Raw genomic sequence first — 23210 nt, forward strand, 5'->3', positions numbered from 1 at the left:
ACTTCAGTTGTTTGGCGTCAGTCACTTCCGACATAGTGACGGATCCGTCACAATTGTTGAGAAAACGGTTCTAACGGATCCGTTTTTTTGACGGATCCGTTACTTGGGGGTTGTCTGGGAAAAGTATCTACTTTTTGGAGCATGCGCAATTGAAAAAGCGGATTTTGGGCGACGGATCCGCCGAAATGACGGTCGCGACGGATCCGTCGCCCATAGGCGGCCATTTCCGGATCCATCGCGATCCGCCATTTTGGCGTTGACAAAAAACAATGTCCGTCTATGTCTAGATCACGTCCGCCAAATTTCGACGGATCCGTCGCATGGCGGATGGAACGGACGACCATTCGTCACAATCCGTCGCTAATGCAAGTCTATGGGAAAATAGCGGATCCGTAAAAAAAAAAAATGACGGATCCGTTATTTGAGGAAAATGGCGGTTTTAAACTGACGCCAAACAACTGAAGTGTGAAAGAGGCCTAAGCTGTAGTATTTCATGAGGGGTAGACGTTGTCCAGGTAGTGGACAACTTCTTTGAACCCTTAATACCAGTCAACATACAATGCAGATTTTCTGGGACTTCATGAACTCTTCCCCAAAAGCTTCTTCCATAATCATGAAGTGAAGCGGATGTTCACCATTTTTGCGCAGTGCTGAGAGAGTGACAGCTGGACCTGCAGCCCCCCGCTGCCTGCACCATACAGCCTGTTGGTTGATGCCGCCATATAGTTGTGCTCAGCTGACATTTTTCTAATGTGTGTCTTTTTTATTTGCTCTGTATTTTACACCTTTTTCCTGAGTTCCCATAAGGTAAAGTGCTGATTAGAAAGCGTGTGTGCAGACATGCCTTCAGAGTTCTCTGCTCCTGAAGTGTTCTGTCTTTATTACATTTCTGTATCCAGACAATGGGCGAGTTCTTCTTGGATGAGTCCTTTTCAGGTCCCTCCTTTTTACTTTATAAGGGTATGTGCACACGTATCTGTGAGGGCTGTGGATTTTTCCGCAGCGGATTTGATAAATCCGCAGTGCAAAACCGCTGCGTTTTTTCCTGCGGATTTATCGTGGTTTCTATTGCTGATTCCGCTGCGGGTTTACACCTGCAGTTTTCTATTGGAGCAGGTGTAAACCCACGGCGGAATCCGCACAAAGAATTGACATGCTGCGGAATGTAAACCGCTGCGTTTCCACGCGTTTTTTTTCCGCAGTATGTGCACTGTGGATTTCGTTTCCCATAGGTTTACATTATACTGTAAACACATGGGAAACCGCTGCAGATCCACAGCAAAATCCGCAGCGTGTGCACATACCCTAAAGTGCTCTTTACTTCTCCCCTGCAGTGGCAGGGAAGTAGGAGTCTTCACTCTCGGCCCCGGGCCTCGGAATGCCGAAGTGTCCAAAAATGAATTTCTATTCACATTGAACACTATTAAATATTTTGAAAGAAAAATCTGTTGAATTAACATTGTTGGGTGGACTAGATCTCCTATCTCCTTAAAGGGAATGTTTCTTTAGAAAATAAAACTGTTTTTAATCTGATTTTTGTGTTAATCAATAATAAATAAATATAAAAAAGTGTGTGTATGTATATGTATGTGTGTATGTGTATATATATATATATATATATATATATATATATATATATATATATATATATATATATATCACACACACACACACACACACACACACACACACACACACACACACACACACACACACACACACACACACACACCTCCCCTTGAGAAAGTGAGGCTGACAGCGGTGGAACATACGTCGGGGTGCATTCAGTGAGCATTAAAGCACACGGTGAGAGATTTTATTTTCCTTTCCCTACCCTCTCCCCTCTATGCCCACTATGTCGGGCACATCTAACTGATATAAAGCCTAAGGCTATGTGCACACGTTGCGGATTAAGGTACCGTCACACTAGACGATATCGCTAGCGATCCGTGACGTTGCAGCCTCCTCGCTAGCGATATCGTCCAGTGTGACAGGCAGCAGCGATCAGGCCCCTGCTGTGCTGTCGCTGGTCGGGGAAGAAAGTCCAGAACTTAATTTTGTCGCTGGACTCCCCGCAGACATCGCTGAATCGGCGTGTGTGACACCGATTCGGCGATGTCTTCGCTGGTAACCAGGGAAAACATCGGGTAACTAAGCGCAGGGCCGCGCTTAGTAACCCGATGTTTACCCTGGTTACCATCCTAAAAGTAAAAAAAAACAAACGCTACATACTTACCTACCGCTGTCTGTCCTCGGCGCTCTGCTTCTCTGGTCTGGCTGTGAGCACAGCGGCCGGAAAGCAGAGCTGTGACGTCACCGCTCTGCTTTCTGGCTGCCCGGCGCTCACAGCCAGAGCAGAGAAGCAGAGCGCCGAGGACAGACAGCGGTAGGTAAGTATGTAGCGTTTGTTTTTTTACTTTTAGGATGGTAACCAGGGTAAACATCGGGTTACTAAGCGCGGCCCTGCGCTTAGTAACCCGATGTTTACCCTGGTTACCGGGGACTTCGGCATCGTTGGTCGCTGGAGAGCTGTCTGTGTGACAGCTCTCCAGCGACCAAACAGCGACGTTGCAGCGATCCGGATCGTTGTCGGTATCGCTGCAGCGTCGCTTAGTGTGACGGTACCTTTAGGCTTAGGAATTTCTGGTGCGGATTCTGCCTCTCCTGGCAGAAAACGCACTTGCGGATTTGTCGTGTTTTTTCTCCAATTTTGCTGCGGTTTTCTTGCGGATTTCTATAATGGAATGGGTACAAAAACGCTGCAGATTCACAAAAAAGAAGTGACATGTTACTTCTTTTAAACCGCAGCGTTTCCGCAGCGGATTTTCTGCAAAGTGTGCACAGCGGTTTTTTTTTTCTCATTGATTTACATTGTACTGTAAATCAATTGCGGATCTGCAGCGTTTCTGCACCTCAAAAAAACGCTGCGGATCCGCAGTGAATCCGCAACGTGTGCACATACCCGTAGAGAGCTGGTTGACATGTATGGCAATTTCCCAGGTGGTAATTTGTGAACATTAATTATGAAAGGGCCTTGATTTATTTAAGAGGGATTCATCCTATTTATTTATTTCTTTATTTTTTTCTTGTTGATATTCAGGGAAGGGATTATTTTCATCTATTGTCCTCACCTACCCATTACCTATATAATTGTCATGATACAAAGTAAATGGTGTGCTGAGTGCTTTAAAGGGACACTGTCACCTGAATTTGGAGGGAACAATCTTCAGCCATGGAGGTGGGGTTTTCGGGTGTTTGATTCACCCTTTCCTTACCCGCTGGCTGCATGCTGGCTGCAATATTGGATTGAAGTTCATTCTCTGTCCTCCGTAGTACATGCCTGCACAAGGTGCAATCTTGCCTTGCACAGGCGTGTACTATGGAGGACAGAAAATGAACTTCAATCCAATATTGCAGCCAGCATGCAGCCAGCGGGTAAGGAAAGGGTGAATCAAACACCCGAAAACCCCGCCTCCATGGCTGAAGATTGTTCCCTCCAAATTCAGGTGACAGTGTCCCTTTAATCTTTCTGTTTTTTTTTCTATAACACATCTATTTATACTGTCTGTGTCTTTATGAGCATTTTTTGTATTGTGATTAAATAATATATATATATATATATATATATATATATATATATATATATATATATATATATATATATATATATATATATATAAATTTTTAGATGGTGGCCCGATTCTAACGCATCGGGTATTCTAGAATATGCATGCCCACGTAGTATATTGCACAGCCACGTAGTATATTGCACAGCTCATGTAGTATATTGCACAGCTCATGTAGTATATTGCACAGCCATGTAGTATATTGCACAGCCCACGTAGTATATTGCCCAGTGACTGAGTATACAGCACAGAGCCACGTAGTATATTGGCCATAAAAGCACAGATGATTGGCCTCGGGGAGACCAAAACATCCAACACCGCGGAGACACCATCACGTGTTTCTCAACGCAGGGATTCCAGATGCATGTAAAGAAGCTGCCAAGCATGGTATATTGGCCAGTCACGTAGTATATTACCCAGCCACGTATGTGACAGGTTAAAAAATAAACATATACTCACCTTCCGAGGGCCCCTTGTAGTTCGGTCACTTGACCGTGACATCATGGCAGGTCCTTCCCGCGCAGGCGTGTAAGACCTGTGATGAAGTTGCGGTCACATGACCGTGACGGCATGGCAGGTCCTTTTCCCATACCGTCCTTGGCACCGGAAACCTGCCGCTTGCATGGAGCGGTCACCGGAGCGTCACGAAAGGTGAGTATATAATGATTATTTTTAACATTAAATATTTTTACTATTGATTCTGCATAGGCAGCATTAGGGTTAAGCGAAACGGATCGGTCATTTTCATAAGTCGCCGACTTTTTGCAAAGTCGGGTTTCATGAAACCCGACCCGATCCCTGTGTGGGGTCGGCCACGCGGTCGGCGTTTCCTATGACTCGTTCAGCGCCATTTCTCAGCCAATGAAGGTGGACGCAGAGTGTGGGCAGCGTGATGACATGGGTCCTGGTCCCCACCATCTTAGAGAAGGGCATGGCAGTGATTGGCTTGCTTTCTGCGGCGTCACAGGGGCTATAAAGGGGCGTTCCCGCCGACCGCCATCTTACTGCTGCTGATCTGAGCTTAGGGAGAGGTTGCTGCCGCTTCGTCAGAAGCAGGGATAGCGTTAGGCAGGGTCCATTAACCCCCAAACCGCTTGTGCTGAAGCGATTTCCACTGTCCAACACCACCATTTCTTTGCAGGGACAGTGGAGGCTAGATTTTTCTTCATCAGCTCTGTAGCTTATTGGGCTGCCCTAGAAGGCTCCCTGATAGCTGCATTGCTGTGTGTACGCCGCTGTGCAAACAAACTGCTTTTTTCAAAGCACAAATCCTGTTGCTCCTTCCTTTCTGCACAGCTGTCTTGTTTGTCCACACTTTTGTGTGCAGCAGTCCTTTTTAATGCTGCCTGCCATACTTTTCTGAGATTACTGTAGGGAGATCGTAAAGGTACCGTCACACTAGACGATATCGCTAGCGATCCGTGACGTTGCAGCGTCCTCGCTAGCGATACCGTCCAGTGTGACAGGCAGCAGCGATCAGGCCCCTGCTGTGCTGTCGCTGGTCGGGGAAGAAAGTCCAGAACTTTATTTGGTCGCTGGACTCCCCGCAGACATCGCTGAATCGGCGTGTGTGACACCGATTCAGCGATGTCTTCACTGGTAACCAGGGTAAACATCGGGTAACTAAGCGCAGGGCCGCGCTTAGTAACCCGATGTTTACCCTGGTTACCATCCTAAAAGTAAAAAAAAACAAACACTACATACTTACCTACCGCTGTCTGTCCTCCAGCGCTGTGCTCTGCACTCCTCCTGCTCTGGCTGTGAGCGTCGGTCAGCCGGAAAGCAGAGCGGTGACGTCACCGCTCTGCTTTCCGGCCGCTGTGCTCACAGCCAGTACAGGAGGAGTGCCGAGCACAGCGCTGGAGGACAGACGGCTGTAGGTAAGTATGTAGTGTTTGTTTTTTTTTACTTTTAGGATGGTAACCAGGGTAAACATCGGGTTACTAAGCGCGGCCCTGCGCTTAGTTACCTGATGTTTACCCTGGTTACCAGCATCGTTGGTCGCTGGAGAGCTGTCTGTGTGACAGCTCTCCAACGACCAAATAGCGACGCTGCAGCGATCCGTATCATTGTCGGTATCGCTGCAGCGTCGCTAAGTGTGACGGTACCTTAATTGTAGTACAGTCCCTTTTTTTTTTTTTTTTTGTTATATCTCTTCAAGCCACTTTCTGCCACAGAAAATATACTCTAATACAGTGGCCGTGATTTCTTCACAATTCTCCCAGAAAAAATAAAAAAGTGGGAGATTAAGATTGGCAAATCTGCATCTGTGCCAGTCCTGTATGTGGCATCTGTCTGTCATTTTCTGCCACAGAAAATATACTGTATTACAGTGGGCCTGATTTATTCACTTTTCTCTCAGAAAAAATAAAAAGGGGGAGATTTTTATTGGCAGTGTGTGCATCTGCGTCAGTCCTGTTAATGGCATATCTGTCTGCCACTTAAGCTGTGTACTGTTATACAGTGGGCCTGATTTTCCCTGCAGTCTCACCCACCTATAAAGGGTAATTTAAATTCAGCACAAGTTTGCGTACACCTTGTAATTGTTTTTACAGTACCAAATACTGTTTGTTTGGTTACATTTTTCTAAGAATGAGGAAGTCTGGTGGAAGAGGTCGTGGCCGTGGGCGGTCATTGCCAGCTGGTAATGATGGTAGTGGTGGTGGAGCATCAGGTGGTCGTCGGAAAATCAATATAGCACCTAAGTCTCGAGTTGTTGAGCCAGCGTCATCGTCTGGCTACACAAGGCCTCAAACGCTCCCTTTTCTGGGAGTAGGAAAACCGGAGCAGCAGGAACAAGTTTTGGCTTTCCTTACTGACTCTGCCTCTAGCTCTTTCGCCTCCTCTTCGGAAAGTGCAAAATGTAAAAGCAGCGCGTAGTCAGTGGATGTTCCCGGTCAGGGACAAGTCACTTCCTTGTCGTCTTCACCCAGCACAACAGAGAAGGATGCGTCAGGCGACACAACGGGTTACTCCATGGAGCTCTTTACACATACCGTTCCTGGGTTAGAAAGGGAAATTAACAGGCCATGCCCATTACAAGATCCGACATGGAGTGCACAGCCACAGCCAGATTATTATGCTGTTCCTTTGACTCGATCAGAACATTGCCCTCGCAGTGTACTGAGCCAGAATCTGACCCTGATGAGACTGTGGAGCCCCGTCACGAACGCTGTAGCACCGGCTTACACGGTGACACACAGGAAGGTGCACAGGACATAGAAGAGGAGGTCACAGATGACCCAGTTGTTGACCCCGATTGGCAGCCATTGGGGTAACAGGGTGCAGGCGGCAGTAGCTCTGAAGCGGAGGAGGAGAAGCCGCAGCAGGCATCAACATGGCAACAGGTTCCATCTGGCAGGCCCCTATCTGGCCAAAAACGTGTGGCAAAACCAAAACCAGTTGTAGGACAGAGTGGCCATCCGGTTAAAGTAGCTCAGTGTGCTATGCCTGAAAAAATATCCGATAGTAGGAAGAGTGCAGCCTGGCATTTTTTTAAACAAGATCCAAATGATCAGTGCAAAGTCATCTGTAAAATATGCTCAAGGACCTTCAGCAGAGGTCAGAATGTTAAAAATCTAAATACAAGTTGCATGCGTAGACATTTAACCACCATGCACTTGCAAGCCTGGACTAACTACCTAACGTCCTTTAACGTTGTAGCACCCTCTCACAATGAAGCTAGTCAGCAACGCTACATCCCTTCCCTCACTGTAAGCCCACCGTTTACCACACCACCTACAGTAAATGTGGAGGTTTCGTCGCAAGGCCAAAGCAGTCAGGGAATCACCAGGTTCGTGGTAGGAAACACTGTATGTAGGGAAACAGCAAGAATACCATCACCAACCCTCTGTCTGCCATGTCCACCGGCACCCCCGCTTGTTCCACCATATGCAGCTCTCCTGTCCAGCTCACCCTACATGAGACTCTCGTTAGGAAAAGGAAGTACTCATCCTCGCATCTGCGTACACAGGGTTTGAACGCCCACATTGCTAAACTAATCTCGTTAGAGATGATGCCCTACCGGTTAGTTGAAAGCGAAGCTTTCAAAGCCCTGATGGACTACGCTGTACCACGCTACGAGCTACCCAGTCGACACTTCTTTTCGAGAAAAGCCATCCCAGCCCTCCACCAGCATGTAAAAGACCACATTGTCCATGCACTCAGGCAATCTGTGAGTAGAAAGGTGCACCTGACAACAGATGCATGGACCAGTAGGCATGGCCAGGGACGTTACGTGTCCATCACGGCACACTGGGTTAATGTAGTGGATGCAGGGTCCACAGGGGACAGCAATATTGGGACAGTTCTGCCTAGCCCACGGTCTAGGAAACAGTTGGCTGTAGGTGTTCGCCCCCCCCCTCCTCCTCGTCCTCCAGCAGAAGCGAGAGCTCGACCGCAGTGGCACGACCACTCCATCCGCAGCTGGCACTGTTGCACACGAAGTGTCCCATTATGGAACAGCTAGTGGCAAGCGTCAGCAGGCTGTATTGGCAATGAAGTGTTTGGGCGACAACAGACACACCGCGGAAGTTCTGTCCGAGTTCTTGCAGCAAGAAACTCAGTCATGGCTGGGCAGTGTACATCTTGAGGCAGGCAAGGTAGTGAGTGATAACTGAAAGAATTTTATGGCTGCCATAGCCCTTTCCCAACTGAAACACATTCCTTGCCTGGCTCACACCTTAAACCTGGTGGTGCAGTGCTTCCTGAAAAGTTATCCGGGGTTACCCGACCTGCTCCTCAAAGTGCGCAGACTTTGCTCGCACATCCGCCGTTCGCCCGTACACTCCAGCCGTATGCAGAACCATCAGCGGTCTTTGAACCTTCCCCAGCATCGCCTAATCATCGACTTTGCAACAAGGCGGAACTCCATACTGCACATGCTTCAGAGACTGTGCGAACAGAGTGTTGCTGTTATGTATTTGTGGGAGGATACACATACACGTGCAGGCAGTTGGATGGCAGACATGGAGTTGTCAGGTGTGCAGTGGTCAAAGCTACAAGACATGTCAAATCCTTCAGTGTTTTGAGGAATGCACACGGCTGGTTAGTACAGACAACGCCAAAATAAGCGTGAGCATCCCCCTAATGCGTCTGCTGATGCAAAGTTTGATGCACGTAAAGGAGCAGGCGTCTGCAGCCGAGGACGAGGGAAGCCTTGATGAGTCAGCCATTGTCTGGTCAGGGAAGTCTACAGGACGAGGTGGCGGGTGAAGAGGAGGATGATGGGGATGAGTATTTTTTGGATGAGGAAGCTTCTCAGGGGGCAATAGAAACTGGTGGCGTTGCAAGGCCGGGTTCAGGGTTTTTGAGGGAGACAAGTGACGTTGATTTGCCCGAAAGTGCTCCTCAACCCAGCACAAGCACTGATTTGACAACTGGAACATTGACCCACATGGCGGATTATGCCTTGCGTATCCTCAAAAGGGACCCACGCATTATAAAAATGATGACTGATGACGATTACTGGTTGGCCTGCCTCCTTGAGCCTCGCTATAAAGGCAAATTGTAAAATATCATGCCACATGAGAACCTCGAACAAATATTAGCAACCAAACAAGCAACTCTTGTAGACCGTTTGATTCAGGCATTCCCAGCACACAGCGCCGGTGATGGTTCTCACATGAGCTGCAGGGGGCAACAGGTTAGAGGTGCAGAAATCAGAAGTGGCGTTGGACAGAGGGGTTTTCTGACCAGGTTGTGGAGTGATTTCGCAATGACCGCAGACATTACAGGTACTGCAGCATCAATTCAAAGTGACAGGAGACAACATTTGTCCAGTATGGTTACTAACTATTTTTCCTCCCTTATCGATGTTCTCCCTCAACCGTCATTCCCATTTGATTACTGGGCATCCAAAATAGACACCTGGCCTAAATTGGCCGAATATGCATTGCAGGAGCTTGCTTGCCCAGCAGCTAGTGTGCTATCAGAAAGAGTATTCAGTGCTGCTGGTTCAATATTGACCGAAAAAAGGACTCGCCTGGGTACCCAAAATGTTGATGATCTAACCTTCATTAAAATGAACCACTCATGAATTTCTAATTATTTTGCCCCACCTTTCCCGGCCGACACCTAGCTTTCCTGTAAAAAGGTCTTGCTTGTGGACTGGTCTTACTGACTGTTCCAATCTCTTAATTTGCAGCTGCCGTTTGTCCAGCATACAACATGTTTACACCTCCCTAAATGGGCTAACTCCCCCCCACGGGGCTGTGGTCTCGCCACTTGGCGCAAGCACCCGTGAGAGTGCCGTTTGTCTGAAGAGGTGGGTGTGCCCACTTTTGGTTGACGGTGCTGCCACTGGGTCCCTCATAGTACAATGAAGTGTCTCTGGCGGTGGTGGCGCGCACCCAACGTCAGACACACTTTTGTAACATGAGGGGCCCTGGGCCTGTACCGCCGGCCACGAGAGAGTGTTTCCCCCCCCAGCTCAAACAGTGCTCTACCACTTGCAAAATTATCTCTCACAGCTTCACCACTGTTTAGTCTATGCGCTGAAATCCTTCAATGCCTGGCACTGACAATACTAATTTGTTGACATGTATGATGGTAGTTAAAATATTCAAAGGCCCTGTCCTACATTTACACCAGTAAATATTTTGCGCCAAATTACAATGTCTGAAAGTCAGCAGAGGAGCCCACCCCTGTACCTAAGTATGCCACCCTTTTTGTTTTGTTGTTTTGCGAGACATTAACATCTATTTATTTTTTAGGAGTACTAACTGTCACACTCCTTCCAATTGTCCCCCGCTGACCACACCAATGCTGCCTGTGTACCCCTGCAACATAATTCTAACTGCATTGAGCCTAATTTGTTTATTTTAGGCCTACTAAGTCTGTCTGCGGTCCCTCCTTCCAATTGTCCTCCGCTGACCACACCAATGCTGCCCGTGTACCCCTACCACATAATCGAAGCTACATTGAGCCTATTTTATTTTAGGCCTACTAAGTCTTTCTGTGGTCCGTCCTTCCAATAGTCCTCCACTGACCACACCAATGCTGCCTGTGTACCCCTGGAACCTATTTAAAAGTGCATAGAGCCTACTTTTTTTTATTTTGGGCCTACTAAGTCTGTTTGCGGTCCCTCCTTCCAATTGTCCTCCACTGACCACACCAATGCTGACCGTGTACCCATGTAACCTTTTTTAAACCTGCATCGAGCCAACTTTGTGTTGTAAGGCCTACTAGCAGTGTTTTTCTATGCCACTCAATACAGCTGTCCTCTTAAAAAAAAAAATAAAAAAAAATAAACTGCAATTGTCAGGTTTTCAGCCTATCGGAATTTTAAAACTGCAGTGGGGCTACTAGTTTGGTTGGGGCCTACTAAGTGTCTGCCGCTCCAAGGTGTTCTCCAGGTTGCCTTTCCTGACCTTCTATCTTCAGGCTCTTGTTAAATAGTTGTTAAATGGAAAAAATACAGTGGGGCTCCAAGTTTTGTTGGGGCCTACTAACGGTGTCTGCCGCTCCTTGCTGTTCTCCTGGTTTCCTGTCCTGAACTTCGATCTTCAGGCTCTCGTTAAGTAGTTGTTAATATTACACTGCATTTAGCCTACTAGTTGGGTTGGGGCCTACTAATGGTGTCTGCCGCTCCTTGCTGTTCTCCTGGTTTCCTGTCCTGAACTTCCATTTTCAGGCTCTCGTTAAGTAGTTGTTAATATTACACTGCATTTAGCCTACTAGTTGGGTTGGGGCCTACGAACGGTGTCTGCCGCTTCTTGCTGTTCTCCTCCACTGAACAAAGCAGTGCCGCCTGTTTACTACTGTTACCAATTTTGAACTGCATTTAGCCTACTTACTGATTTGGGCCTACTCACTGTCAGCCTCTCATTACAGTTGTCCTCCACTGAACAAAACAATGCCGCCTGGTTAGTCCTGTTGCCAATTTTGAAATGCATTTAGCCCACTTTATTATTTGGGCCTATATCTGTGTTTCCTCCTCATCCTGCCCATTGCCCAGCCAGTGCTAGATGACTCTGCTGGTACATTGACCCAGACCGCTACATTCCCCTTGTACGCTACACAGCCAGATTCTGACCCTGCTGAAAGTGAGGTTCCCCTTCCCGCATACTATACCACCTTACACTGGGACAAAGAGGAAGGTGCAGGTTCCTTCATCAGGTGGGGGGGGGGATACTCATTGGCGACGTCACTGGCACAGGGCCATTCCTAGTACGCAAATAGTGTCGCTGCCGGTGGGAGGCGCCCCGGCCGTGCAAACACACCGCCGTACTTTGAGGGGCCCTGTGCCAGTGCCAATGCGAACGAGTGGGGCTCCCCCTGCTTGCTCAGGATCACAGCACTTGCAAAGTTGAAATACTTACCTCTCCCTGCTTCACTGACGTGACGTGGTCCACGTTTCCTGGGCCCACTAAATACTTGACCCAGCCATACCCCCCACAACTTTAGCCAAATGACCCCCAATGTCCAATGCCTAACTATTATTATAAGGTAAATTAAGATTAACAAGCTTCAGTACCAAGAATGGATGTTTTTGCCATTAAAATGGGCACTGTAGGTGTTTTCCTGGCCTCCACTCACTGCCGACTATGCTTCCCCATTGACTTGCATTGGGTTTCGTGTTTCGGTCGATCCCCGAAAATCAGCCGATTTCACTCGAGTCGACTTTTGAGATAGTCGGGTTTCGCCGACTCGACCCTAAAAAACTAAAAGTCGCTCAACCCTAGGCAGCATCAATAGTAAAAACTTGGTCACACAGGGTTAATAGCGGCAGTAACGGTTGAGTTACCCGCAGCATAATGCGGTCCGTTACCGCTTGGATTAACCCTGTGTGAGCCGTGACTGCGGGGAGTATGGAGCGGGCGCCGGGCGCTGACTGCAGGGGAGGGACTAATCGGACTGTGGCCGTCGCTGATTGGTCACGGCAGCCATGACAGGCAGCTGGCGAGACCAATCAGCGACTTGGATTCCATGACAGACAGAGGCCGCGACCAATGAATATCCGTGACAGACAGAAGGAAGAAGGACAGACAGAAAGACGGAAGTGACCCTTAGACAAAATAAATATATATATATATATATATATATATATATATATATATATATATATATATATATATATATATATATATTATATACACGCAGTACAGACCAAAAGTTTGGACACACCTTCTCATTTAAAGATTTTTCTGTATTTTCATGACTATGAAAATTGTACATTCACACTGAAGGCATCAAAACTATGAATTAACACTTGTGGAATTATATACCTAACAAAAAAGTGTGAAACAACTGAAATTATGTCTTATATTCTAGGTTCTTCAAAGTAGCCACCTTTTGCTTTGTTGACTGCTTTGCACACTCTTGGCATTCTCTTGATGAGCTTCAAGAGGTTGTCACCAGGGGTGGTCCTTCAACAATCTTGAAGGAGTTCCCAGAGATGCTTAGCACTTGTTGGCCCTTTTGCCTTCACTCTGCGGTCCATTTCACCCCAAACCATCTCGATTGGGTTCACGTCTGGTGACTGTGGAGACCAGGTCATCTGGCGTAGCACCCCATCACTCTCCTTCTTGGTCAAATAGCCCTTACACAGCCTGGAGGTGTGTTTGGGGTCATTGTCCTGTTGAAAAATAAATGATGGTCCAACTAAACGCAAACCAGATGGAATAGCATGCCGCTGCAAGATGCTGTGGTAGCCATGCTGGTTCAGTATGCCTTCAATTTTGAATAAATCCCCAACAGTGGAAATCTGTGCTTTGGTCTGATGAGTCCAAATTTGAGATCTTTGGTTCCAACCACAGTGTCTTTGTGCGATGCAGAAAAGGTAAACGGATGAACTCTGCATGCCTGGTTCCCACCGTGAAGCATGGAGGATGAGGTGTGATGGTGTGGGGATGCTTTGCTGGTGACACTGTTTGGGATTTATTCAAAATTGAAGGCAGCCTGTTCTTGAGATTCTAAAGCGCTGATGTCAGCGGATCCCAGTGATCAGTAGGTTATCAGTAGGTTACTGAGAGTAAAAATAGTCCCCAAATATTCTTTAACTACGTTAATAGTAAGAAACTAAAAAATGATACTGTTGGCCCCCTTAAAAATAGTCTGGGTGAAATGGTGGATGAGGATGAGGATAAAGCCAATATGCTAAATGACTTTTTTTCATCAGTATCAGGGTGGATTTGATTTAAATCTAACTGATTTAAATCACGATTTAAATCACGATTTAAATCACAATTTAAATCACTAGTCAGTAAGGCTTGATTTAAATCAGTGATTTAAATCAAAGTTTCTACCTAACTGAATTTGACTCCGCAGAGGTCCCAGCCTCTTCTTCACGGCAAAAATGTTACAACATGAACAGAGTTGAGAAAAAGACCTTAATCCTATTGTTCTACAAACCTATGAATACAGAATCAAACCCTTCAGTGCCAAGTCCAAGAAGTTAGACAATATGTTTCTGATTGTTTGGAGTGGAATAGATCTGCACAACACAAGAAGAATGTGAATCTAAGTGTGAGGAGGAGGAAGGGCAAGCAGACAAGAAAATGAAAGTGAAACTTTGAGCACAATACTGCAGCATAGCCACAGACAGACAAGTCTGGATCTGTTTGTGTGTACGATATGAGGTTTATTACATTCTTTCCTTATAATGGCAGCAGGCCGTAAAAGAGACCCAGTTTGGGAATATTTTAATGAAGCTCCTTCGCCTATCGGTAAGGCAGGCATGCGTGCAAAATGCAAACGATGCAACAAAGAGATGTGCTCAAAGTTTAACTTTCATTTTCTTGTCTGCTTGCCCTTCCTCCTCCTCACACTTAGATTCACATTCTTCTTGTGTTGTGCAGATCTATTCCACTCCAAACAATCAGAAACATATTGTCTAAAGGTACCTTCACACTAAGCGACGCTGCAGCGATACCGACAACGATGTCGATCGCTGGAGAGCTGTCACACAGACAGCTCTCCAGCGACCAACGATGCCGAGGTCCCCGGTAACCAGGGTAAACATCGGGTTACTAAGCGCAGGGCTGCGCTTAGTAACCCGATGTTTACCCTGGTTACCAGTGAAGACATCGCTGAATCGGTGTCACACACGCCGATTCAGCGATGTCTGCAGGGAGTCCAGCGACGAAATAAAGTTCTGGCCTTCTAGCTCCGACCAACGACATCACAGCAGGATCCTGATCACTGCTGCGTGTCAAACACAACGATATCGCTATCCAGGACGCTGCAACGTCACGGATCGCTATCGTTATCGTTGTGAAGTTTAGTGTGAAGGTACCTTAACTTCTTGGACTTGGCACTGAAGGGGTTGATTCTGTATTCATAGCTTTGTAGAACAATAGGATTAAGGTCTTTTTCTCAACTCTGTTCATGTTGTAACATTTTTGCCGTGAAGAAGAGGCTGGGACCTCTGCGGAGTCAAATTCAGTTTTGAGAACTGCGCAAGTAAAGCGAGCTTCTGTGATAATATAGGAGAGAAACTGCCCACTAATCCTACAGAAACCTCTGGAAGAGCATGGCATTGTGAATGTTACACATATACAGCCTTTATTCTATTGAGTTAAACAACTCAGCTTTATCTCATGATGGAAGAACCTTTGGATGGTAAAATATTTTCCTCAAAAAGCAGTTTATTGAAAAAAATCCGATTTAAATAAAAAAAAATCCGATTTTTTTTTTTTTTATATATATTTTTTTATTTAAAAAAAAAAAACAAACAAACATTGATTTTTATCCACCCTGATCAGTATTTACACAAGAAAATCCCATGTCAGACAATATGATCAGTGATAAAAATTCCCCATTAAATGTCACCTGCTTAACCCAGCAGGAAGTGCGGCGGCGTCTAAACATCACTAAAATTGACAACTCTCCGGGCCCGGATGGGATACACCCCCGAGTACTGCAGGAACTAAGTACAGTCATTGATAGACCATTATTTTTAATCTTTAAAGACTCCATAATAACAGGGTCTGTACCACCGGACTGGCGTATAGCAAATGTGGTGCCAATATTCAAAAAGGGGACAAAAACTGAACTCGGTAATTATAGGCCAGTAAGCTTAACCTCTACTGTGGGTAAAATCCTGGAAGGCATTCTAAGGCAGAGGTCCCCAACTCCAGTCCTCAAGGCCCACCAACAGGTCATGTTTTCAGGATTTCCTTGGTCTTGCCCAGGTAATAATTGCATCACCTGTGCAATGCAAAGGAAATCCTGAAAACATGACCTGTTGGTGGGCCTTGAGGACTGGAGTTGGGGACCTCTGTTCTAAGGGATGCTATACTGGAGTATCTGAAGAGGAATAACCTCATGACCCAGTATCAGCACGGGTTTACTAGAGACCGTTCATGTCAGACTAATTTGATCAGTTTCTATGAAGAGGTAAGTTCTGGACTAGACCAAGGGAACCCAGTGGATGTAGTGTATATGGACTTTTCAAAAGCTTTTGGTACGGTGCCACACAAAAGGTTGATACATAAAATGAGAATAATGGGGATAGGGGAAAATATGTGTAAGTGGGTTGAGAGCTGGCTCAGGGATAGGAAACAAAGGGTGGTTATTAATGGAGCACACTCGGACTGGGTAGCGGTTAGCAGTTGGGTACCACAGGGGTCCGTATTGGGCCCTCTTCTTTTTAACATATTAATTACAGGATGATTTATGTAAACTAGAAGCTTGGGCTGATAAATGGCAAATGAGCTTTAATGGGGATAAATGTAAGGTCATGCACTTGGGTAGAAGTAATATGATGTATAATTATGTGCTTAATTCTAAATCTCTGGGCAAAACCGTCAATGAAAAAGACCTGGGTGTATGGGTGGATGACAAACTCATGTTCAGTGGCCAGTGTCAGGCAGCTGCTACTAAGGCAAATAAAATAATGGGATGCATTAAAAGATGCATAGATGCTCATGAGGAGAACATAATTTTACCTCTATAACAGTCACTAGTTCGACCACACTTAGTAACATAGTAACATAGTTAGTAAGGCCGAAAAAAGACATTTGTCCATCCAGTTCAGCCTATATTCCATCATAATAAATCCCCAGATCTACGTCCTTCTACAGAACCTAATTGTATGATACAATATTGTTCTGCTCCAGGAAGACATCCAGGCCTCTCTTGAACCCCTCGACTGAGTTCGCCATCACCACCTCTTCAGGCAAGCAATTCCAGATTCTCACTGCCCTAACAGTAAAGAATCCTCTTCTATGTTGGTGGAAAAACCTTCTCTCCTCCAGACGCAAAGAATGCCCCCTTGTGCCCGTCACCTTCCTTGGTATAAACAGATCCTCAGCGTGATATTTGTATTGCCCCCTTATATACTTATACATGGTTATTAGATCGCCCCTCAGTCGTCTTTTTTCTAGACTAAATAATCCTAATTTCGCTAATCTATCTGGGTATTGTAGTTCTCCCATCCCCTTTATTAATTTTGTTGCCCTCCTTTGTACTCTCTCTAGTTCCATTATATCCTTCCTGAGCACCGGTGCCCAAAACTGGACACAGTACTCCATGTGCGGTCTAACTAGGGATTTGTACAGAGGCAGTATAATGCTCTCATCATGTGTATCCAGACCTCTTTTAATGCACCCCATGATCCTGTTTGCCTTGGCAGCTGCTGCCTGGCACTGGCTGCTCCAGGTAAGTTTATCATTAACTAGGATCCCCAAGTCCTTCTCACTGTCAGATTTACCCAGTGGTTTCCCATTCAGTGTGTAATGGTGACATTGATTCCTTCTTCCCATGTGTATAACCTTACATTTATCATTGTTAAACCTCATCTGCCACCTTTCAGCCCAAGTTTCCAACTTATCCAGATCCATCTGTAGCAGAATACTATCTTCTCTTGTATTAACTGCTTTACATAGTTTTGTATCATCTGCAAATATCGATATTTTACTGTGTAAACCTTCTACCAGATCATTAATGAATATGTTGAAGAGAACAGGTCCCAATACCGACCCCTGCGGTACCCCACTGGTCACAGCGACCCAGTTAGAGACTATACCATTTATAACCACCCTCTGCTTTCTATCACTAAGCCAGTTACTAACCCATTTACACACAATTTCCCCCAGACCAAGCATTCTCATTTTGTGTACCAACCTCTTGTGTGGCACGGTATCAAATGCTTTGGAAAAATCGAGATATACCACGTCCAATGACTCACCGTGGTCCAGCCTATAGCTTAGCTTAGCACTTAGAATACTGTGCACAGTTCTGGTCTCCGGTGTATAAGAAAGACATAGCTGAACTAAAGCGGGTGCAGAGAAGAGCGACCAAGGTTATTAGAGGACTGGGGGGTCTGCAATACCAAGATAGGTTATTACACTTGGGGCTATTTAGTTTGGAAAAACGAAGGCTAAGGGGGGGGATCTTATTTTAATGTATAAATATGAGGGGACAGTACAAAGACCTTTCTGATGATCTTTTTAATCATAAACCTAAGACAGGGACAAGGGGGCATCCTCTATGTCTGGAGGAAAGAAGGTTTAGGCATAATAACAGACGAGGGTTCTTTACTGTAAGAGCAGTGAGACTATGGAACTCTCTGCCGTATGATGTTGTAATGAGTGATTCATTACTTAAATTTAAGAGGGGATTGGATACCTTTCTTGAAAAGTATAATGTTGCAGGGTATATACACTAGATTCCTTGATAGGGCGTTGATCCAGGGAACTAGTCTGATTGCCGTATGTGGAGTCGGGAAGGATTTTTTTCTCCAAAGTGGAGCTTACTCTTTGCCACATGGGTTTTTTTTTGCCTTCCTCTGGATCAACATGTTAGGGCATGTTAGGTTAGGCTATGGGTTGAACTAGATGGACATATAGTCTTCCTTCAACCTTAATAACTATGTATGTTACTATCTCTTATCCTATCAATACGGGATTACTTTTATTTTTGGTGACCATTTAATTGCATACGTTTTTCCACGGAGCACTGCCAATAATCCATAGAGGGATGGTCACAAGAAGAGCCTCACACCCCCGAAGTTCCATGAACTTTGTGGCTAAACTCTTGTTTTACTTTCATGGAGGCAAGTACCCTGAACCAGCAGTGAGCAGGTAGGTGGCTTGTCCAATATTTCGAGTTATGCTGAAAAGGTATAAAAAAAAATAAAAATGGTTGAACAGTGACTAGTTAGGTAGCCTCCTCCAATAGGTGTCACCAGGCAGATGATGAAGGGCAATGATGTACTCTCATTATTATTATTTTTTATTTATTATTTTCTGAACCTGATTTTTGTTCTGTATTTCACTGTAAAAAGTTACGTCAAAAATGTTAAATAAAAAGCTGCTCGGTATAACTGAATATACTAAATGAGCTGCTTGTTAAAGTTTTGTTATCTGATGTATTGTAAGGTTTCTATTTGATAACAGTGTCATTGTGTTGCCTGTTTCCGTCTCTGTAACACTAAGTGCAGTAGCCATTACATATGATTACCGGACTCCTTACTTATCTCTTCCAGCCATTAAGAAGATGCTGCCATGTTCGAGGCCAACATACAAGACCGGCATCTCAATTTGGGAGCCAGCCCTGGAATGGACAGGAAAGCTTGGCAGAGAATGACCCCGAAATGTGGGACCTAGTGCGGAAGGAGAAAGACAGACAGTGTCGTGGACTGGAGATGATTGCCTCTGAAGTAAGCGCTTTTCCCGGCACTTTAGATGCATTTTGTACATTTGATTTGTATTTGCTATGTTTCGGATACAGCCAGCATTCTTTAATGTTTCTGCCTTTTTTCCAGACTGATGGTCGGATATCTAATATGAAGGAACCGTGCTACTATCGGCACTATACTGATGGTCATGGTGGTTAGAGCATTTACCGGAGCACTAAAACCATAGGCCACAATTCATCAGCACTTTTAGGCCGACAAACTAGTCAAAATTAGCTTTGGAAATTTTTAAAAAGTAATTTGAGCAATGCGAGGCTGCTCAGAGCTTTTACGATTTATGGGTTTCCGCTACGACACATTGGACAAAGTTGGGGCGTGACGGAATGTGGCGACCACTGCTCCTCAAATTCATAGCGAGCTGTGGCATCCCTTACTCCAGTCAGTGACTAGAGTAAGCTTTGTAGTGTGACACACAGGAAAACGCAAGCCACTTTCATGATTCATTAAAAAGTGTGCACCGCTTAATGAATAAGTCGCCTCTGACTCCAGCACACCCTCTCAGCCAAGACGATGTAAAAATGCCAGTCTTGATGAATCGGGGGCCATAGAAAAGCTAAGGCATCCTAAAACTTCCTACTGTAATCTCATCTTTTTTTCCTTTAAACCTATTTTGCCTCATATTACATTAATCCGTGTAATAAATGTTCTGTGTCTCAGGAGCTCAGCCTTGTCCGTCTTTCTCCTTACAGTCCTGTGTGTGGCTGTGATACAACTGGCTGCAGCAGAATTCTCCCTGCTGTGCTCTGCCTGTATTAGGACCAAAGACAGCAAAGCCTCTCCATGTTAATCTGGTCAATGTGATAGGATCTGGTCTATTGACACTCAGCTCAAACTCTGTCAGAGATTAAGCCGAATGTCACCTTAGTGGGCTCCGATTCTCTTCCATGCAAGAATCTGTCACGGGTGCGGAGAAGATGTTGAACTTAATTTTTCAATCTTCATTGTATGGTTGCGCTGATGTCTGACTGCACTCTTATGACATCAGAGTGCAGTCCGATGTTTCCATCGCACCCATGGACTTGTATAGGTGCATGTGATCCAAATTTGTGAGCCACTCGCAACATTCTATAAATCGACATGAGTGAAAATCACCCCTCTGCACCGCTATAAAACATTGATTAGCACTTAGCCATGTTATACGCGCATGTTAGCGCGCCGTTAAACTGCGGCAGACTAACAAACAATGAGAAAAATTACATTTCTGGTTAAATTAAAGGGAACCCATTGTCAGGATTTTATACCTCACAGTAATGTCCTGTATGTAAAAGTGCTGTGATGCGGAATACCTCCATACTTCACTTGTAGAAATCCTTATTCCCGTTTTAGCCATGTCCATTGTTGAAATCTTCTGCGAGTGAGTGCAGCAGGTCGGGCCATATAACTGCGCCTCTCCCTATCTCCCGCCTGCCTCCGCCGTCTGACTAACATTTCCTATATACCTTCTACTCCAATGTAATCTTCCTTTTTTGTCTTTTCTCCCTTCAATAGAATTTCTGCAGTCGAGCGGCTTTGGAAGCTCTTGGTTCCTGCCTCAATAACAAATATTCAGAGGGCTATCCTGGGAAGAGGTGAGCTGCAGCATCCACAGAAGGATTACTGTACTGATGGTTTGATTGTACTGATGGATTTGGTGTGAGGCTATGTGCACACGTTCAGGAATTCATGCAGAAAATTCCTGAGAATTCCGGACATTTTCTGCATGAAATCCGCAAGAAAACCGCATGCGTTTTTGCCGCGTTTTTGCCGCGGTTTTTTCCGGACACTTCCCAATGCATTTTGGAGTGGGAAATCTGCAAAAAAACCGCAAAAAGATAGAGCATGTCCGGATTTTGTGCGGTATGCGGTTTTTTTGCGGAAAAAAATGCATCGTGCACAAAACATCCGGAATTCATTCTAAATGATGGGATGCTTATTGTATGCGGTTTTTTTGCGGTTTTATAGCGTTTTTATCGGGAAAAACCGCGAAAAAACCGCAACGTGTGAACACAGCCTAAAGGTTTTAATCTTGGGCTGAGTTCACTTAGTTGAGGTGTACAATTTAATTTTTTTTATTACAACATTAAATTTCATTGTTAAAACAAATACCGTATATACCCGAGTATAAGCCCACCCCCTAATTTTGCCACAAAAAAATGGGAAAACTTAATGACTTGAGTATAAGCCTAGGGTGGAAAATGCAGCAGCTACCGGTGAATTTCAAAAGTAAAAATAGATACCAATAAAAGTAAAATGAATTGAGACATCAGTAGGTTAACTGTTTTTGAATATCCATATTGAATCAGGAACCCCATATAATGCTCCATAAAGTTTGATGGGCCCCATTAAATGCTCCATATTAAAATATGCCCCATATAATGCTGCATAAAGGTTAATAATGGCCCCATAATATGCTCCCTAGAGATATTTGCCCAATATAATGCTGCACAAATGCTGATTATGGCCCTATAAGATGCTCCATACAGACACTTGCCCCATATAGTGCTGCACAAACGTTATGGCCCCATAGATGCTCCATACAGACACTTGCCCCATTTGCTGTGATAAAAAAAAAAAAAAAAATCACATACTCACCTCTCCGTCGCTCAGGCCCTCAGCTCTTTCAATATTCATGTGCTGATGGTTCCGGCGCCGCTCCATCTTCAGTACTGGCGTTCAGGCTGAGGGCGCGCACTAACTACATCACCGTGCCCTTTGACCTGAGCGTCACTGCTGAAGATGGAGCGGCGCCGAAACGAGGAGCAGGTAAGTATCGTGCAGCGCAGCGCTCCCCTCCCTGTTATACTTACCTGCTCCTGGCGCTGTGCAGTCCCTGCTTCCCCGGCGCTGCAGCTTCTTCCTGTAGTGAGCGGTCACCGTTAATTTTCCACTCGAGGGGTTGTCTAATCCTGGATCCGGAATATTAGAGGTGAATGGTCCGACAAGGATCTTGGTGCATACTCCATATTGAACAGAGATGGGACATAGATGAATTGCACCACACCATGTTTATTCTCAGAAGTGATTGGCATGAGTATACCTGCGCTGATGGGTTCTTCCACCTCCACACATCTATCCACCCTAGTTAGGGCGTTTCCATTTGGCTGTTTCGCTGCCGATCTTCCAGCCCTGGACATGTGCGTGTTCTCATGTGAATTACAAATGTTATTAAAATTGCCCATAATTATTAGCGGTAATTCTTTTTCTTAATCTGGACATTAGAAAAGGGAGGGGGTGTATATACCACTACAATAATACATTTGAAGCATGCCACCTTACAGTGCACCCTCCCCAAATGTTCACACCTCATCTTTAAAAAGGTCAATATATTGAAAGGGATTTTCCTTTTGATTTAGAATGTGAACCCTCCTTGAGTAACTAGAGAAAACCCGAGTGAAGTGCAAGCCCAATCCATGCTGTATTCATCCAACTAATGGGCTCGGCCACCATGTGCGTTTCTTGCAGACCTACGATCATTGCCCCCAGTTTCCTAATATATTCGAAAATGGCTTGTCTTTAATTTGTCTCCCATGTCTCGGATATTCCATGAGTGACCCTTAACTGCTACCCCTATGAGAATCCAGGGAAATATCTGCCCATGCCCTCCACAACTGTGCATTTCACCTGTCCCAGCAACCTAAATGTATCCCAAGTTCCAACCATATGCACATCCCACAAAAAACACTGCAAAGTAAATAAATTCAGAAGCCAAAATATATATTTTGGTAGCCAGACTAACACCCCTCCCCTAGAGGCAGGAATACTGTTGGGTGTACATCTATGCATCATAGCCAAGTAATATATATTTTTTTAGTTGTATGGAGCTTTGCTTTCATGTTAGTTGCCAGGAGATGTAACCAAAACCGGGAGGATATTCCAGCTTTACAGAGGGCTTGTTACCAGCTGGTCATTATTTTACTCCCACTGCCTTTACTATTCAATTTTTTTATTTTCTTGTAAATCCACCT

The 23210-nt window shown here is 45.2% G+C and overlaps 1 protein-coding gene across 1 annotated transcript in view; it reads left to right on the forward strand.

Moving 5' to 3' along the window:
• SHMT2 (serine hydroxymethyltransferase 2) overlaps nt 1–23210 on the forward strand; it is a 140253-nt gene that overhangs the window by 17191 nt on the left and 99852 nt on the right. Inside the window, exons 2-3 of the mRNA XM_069758545.1 lie at nt 19057–19230; nt 20755–20834. Coding sequence (XP_069614646.1) covers nt 19057–19230; nt 20755–20834 — 254 coding nt within the window. The remainder of the gene's footprint in view (nt 1–19056; nt 19231–20754; nt 20835–23210) is intronic.

This window comes from Ranitomeya imitator, chromosome 3 (genome assembly GCF_032444005.1).
Source record: "Ranitomeya imitator isolate aRanImi1 chromosome 3, aRanImi1.pri, whole genome shotgun sequence".
Lineage (NCBI taxonomy): Eukaryota > Metazoa > Chordata > Amphibia > Anura > Dendrobatidae > Ranitomeya > Ranitomeya imitator.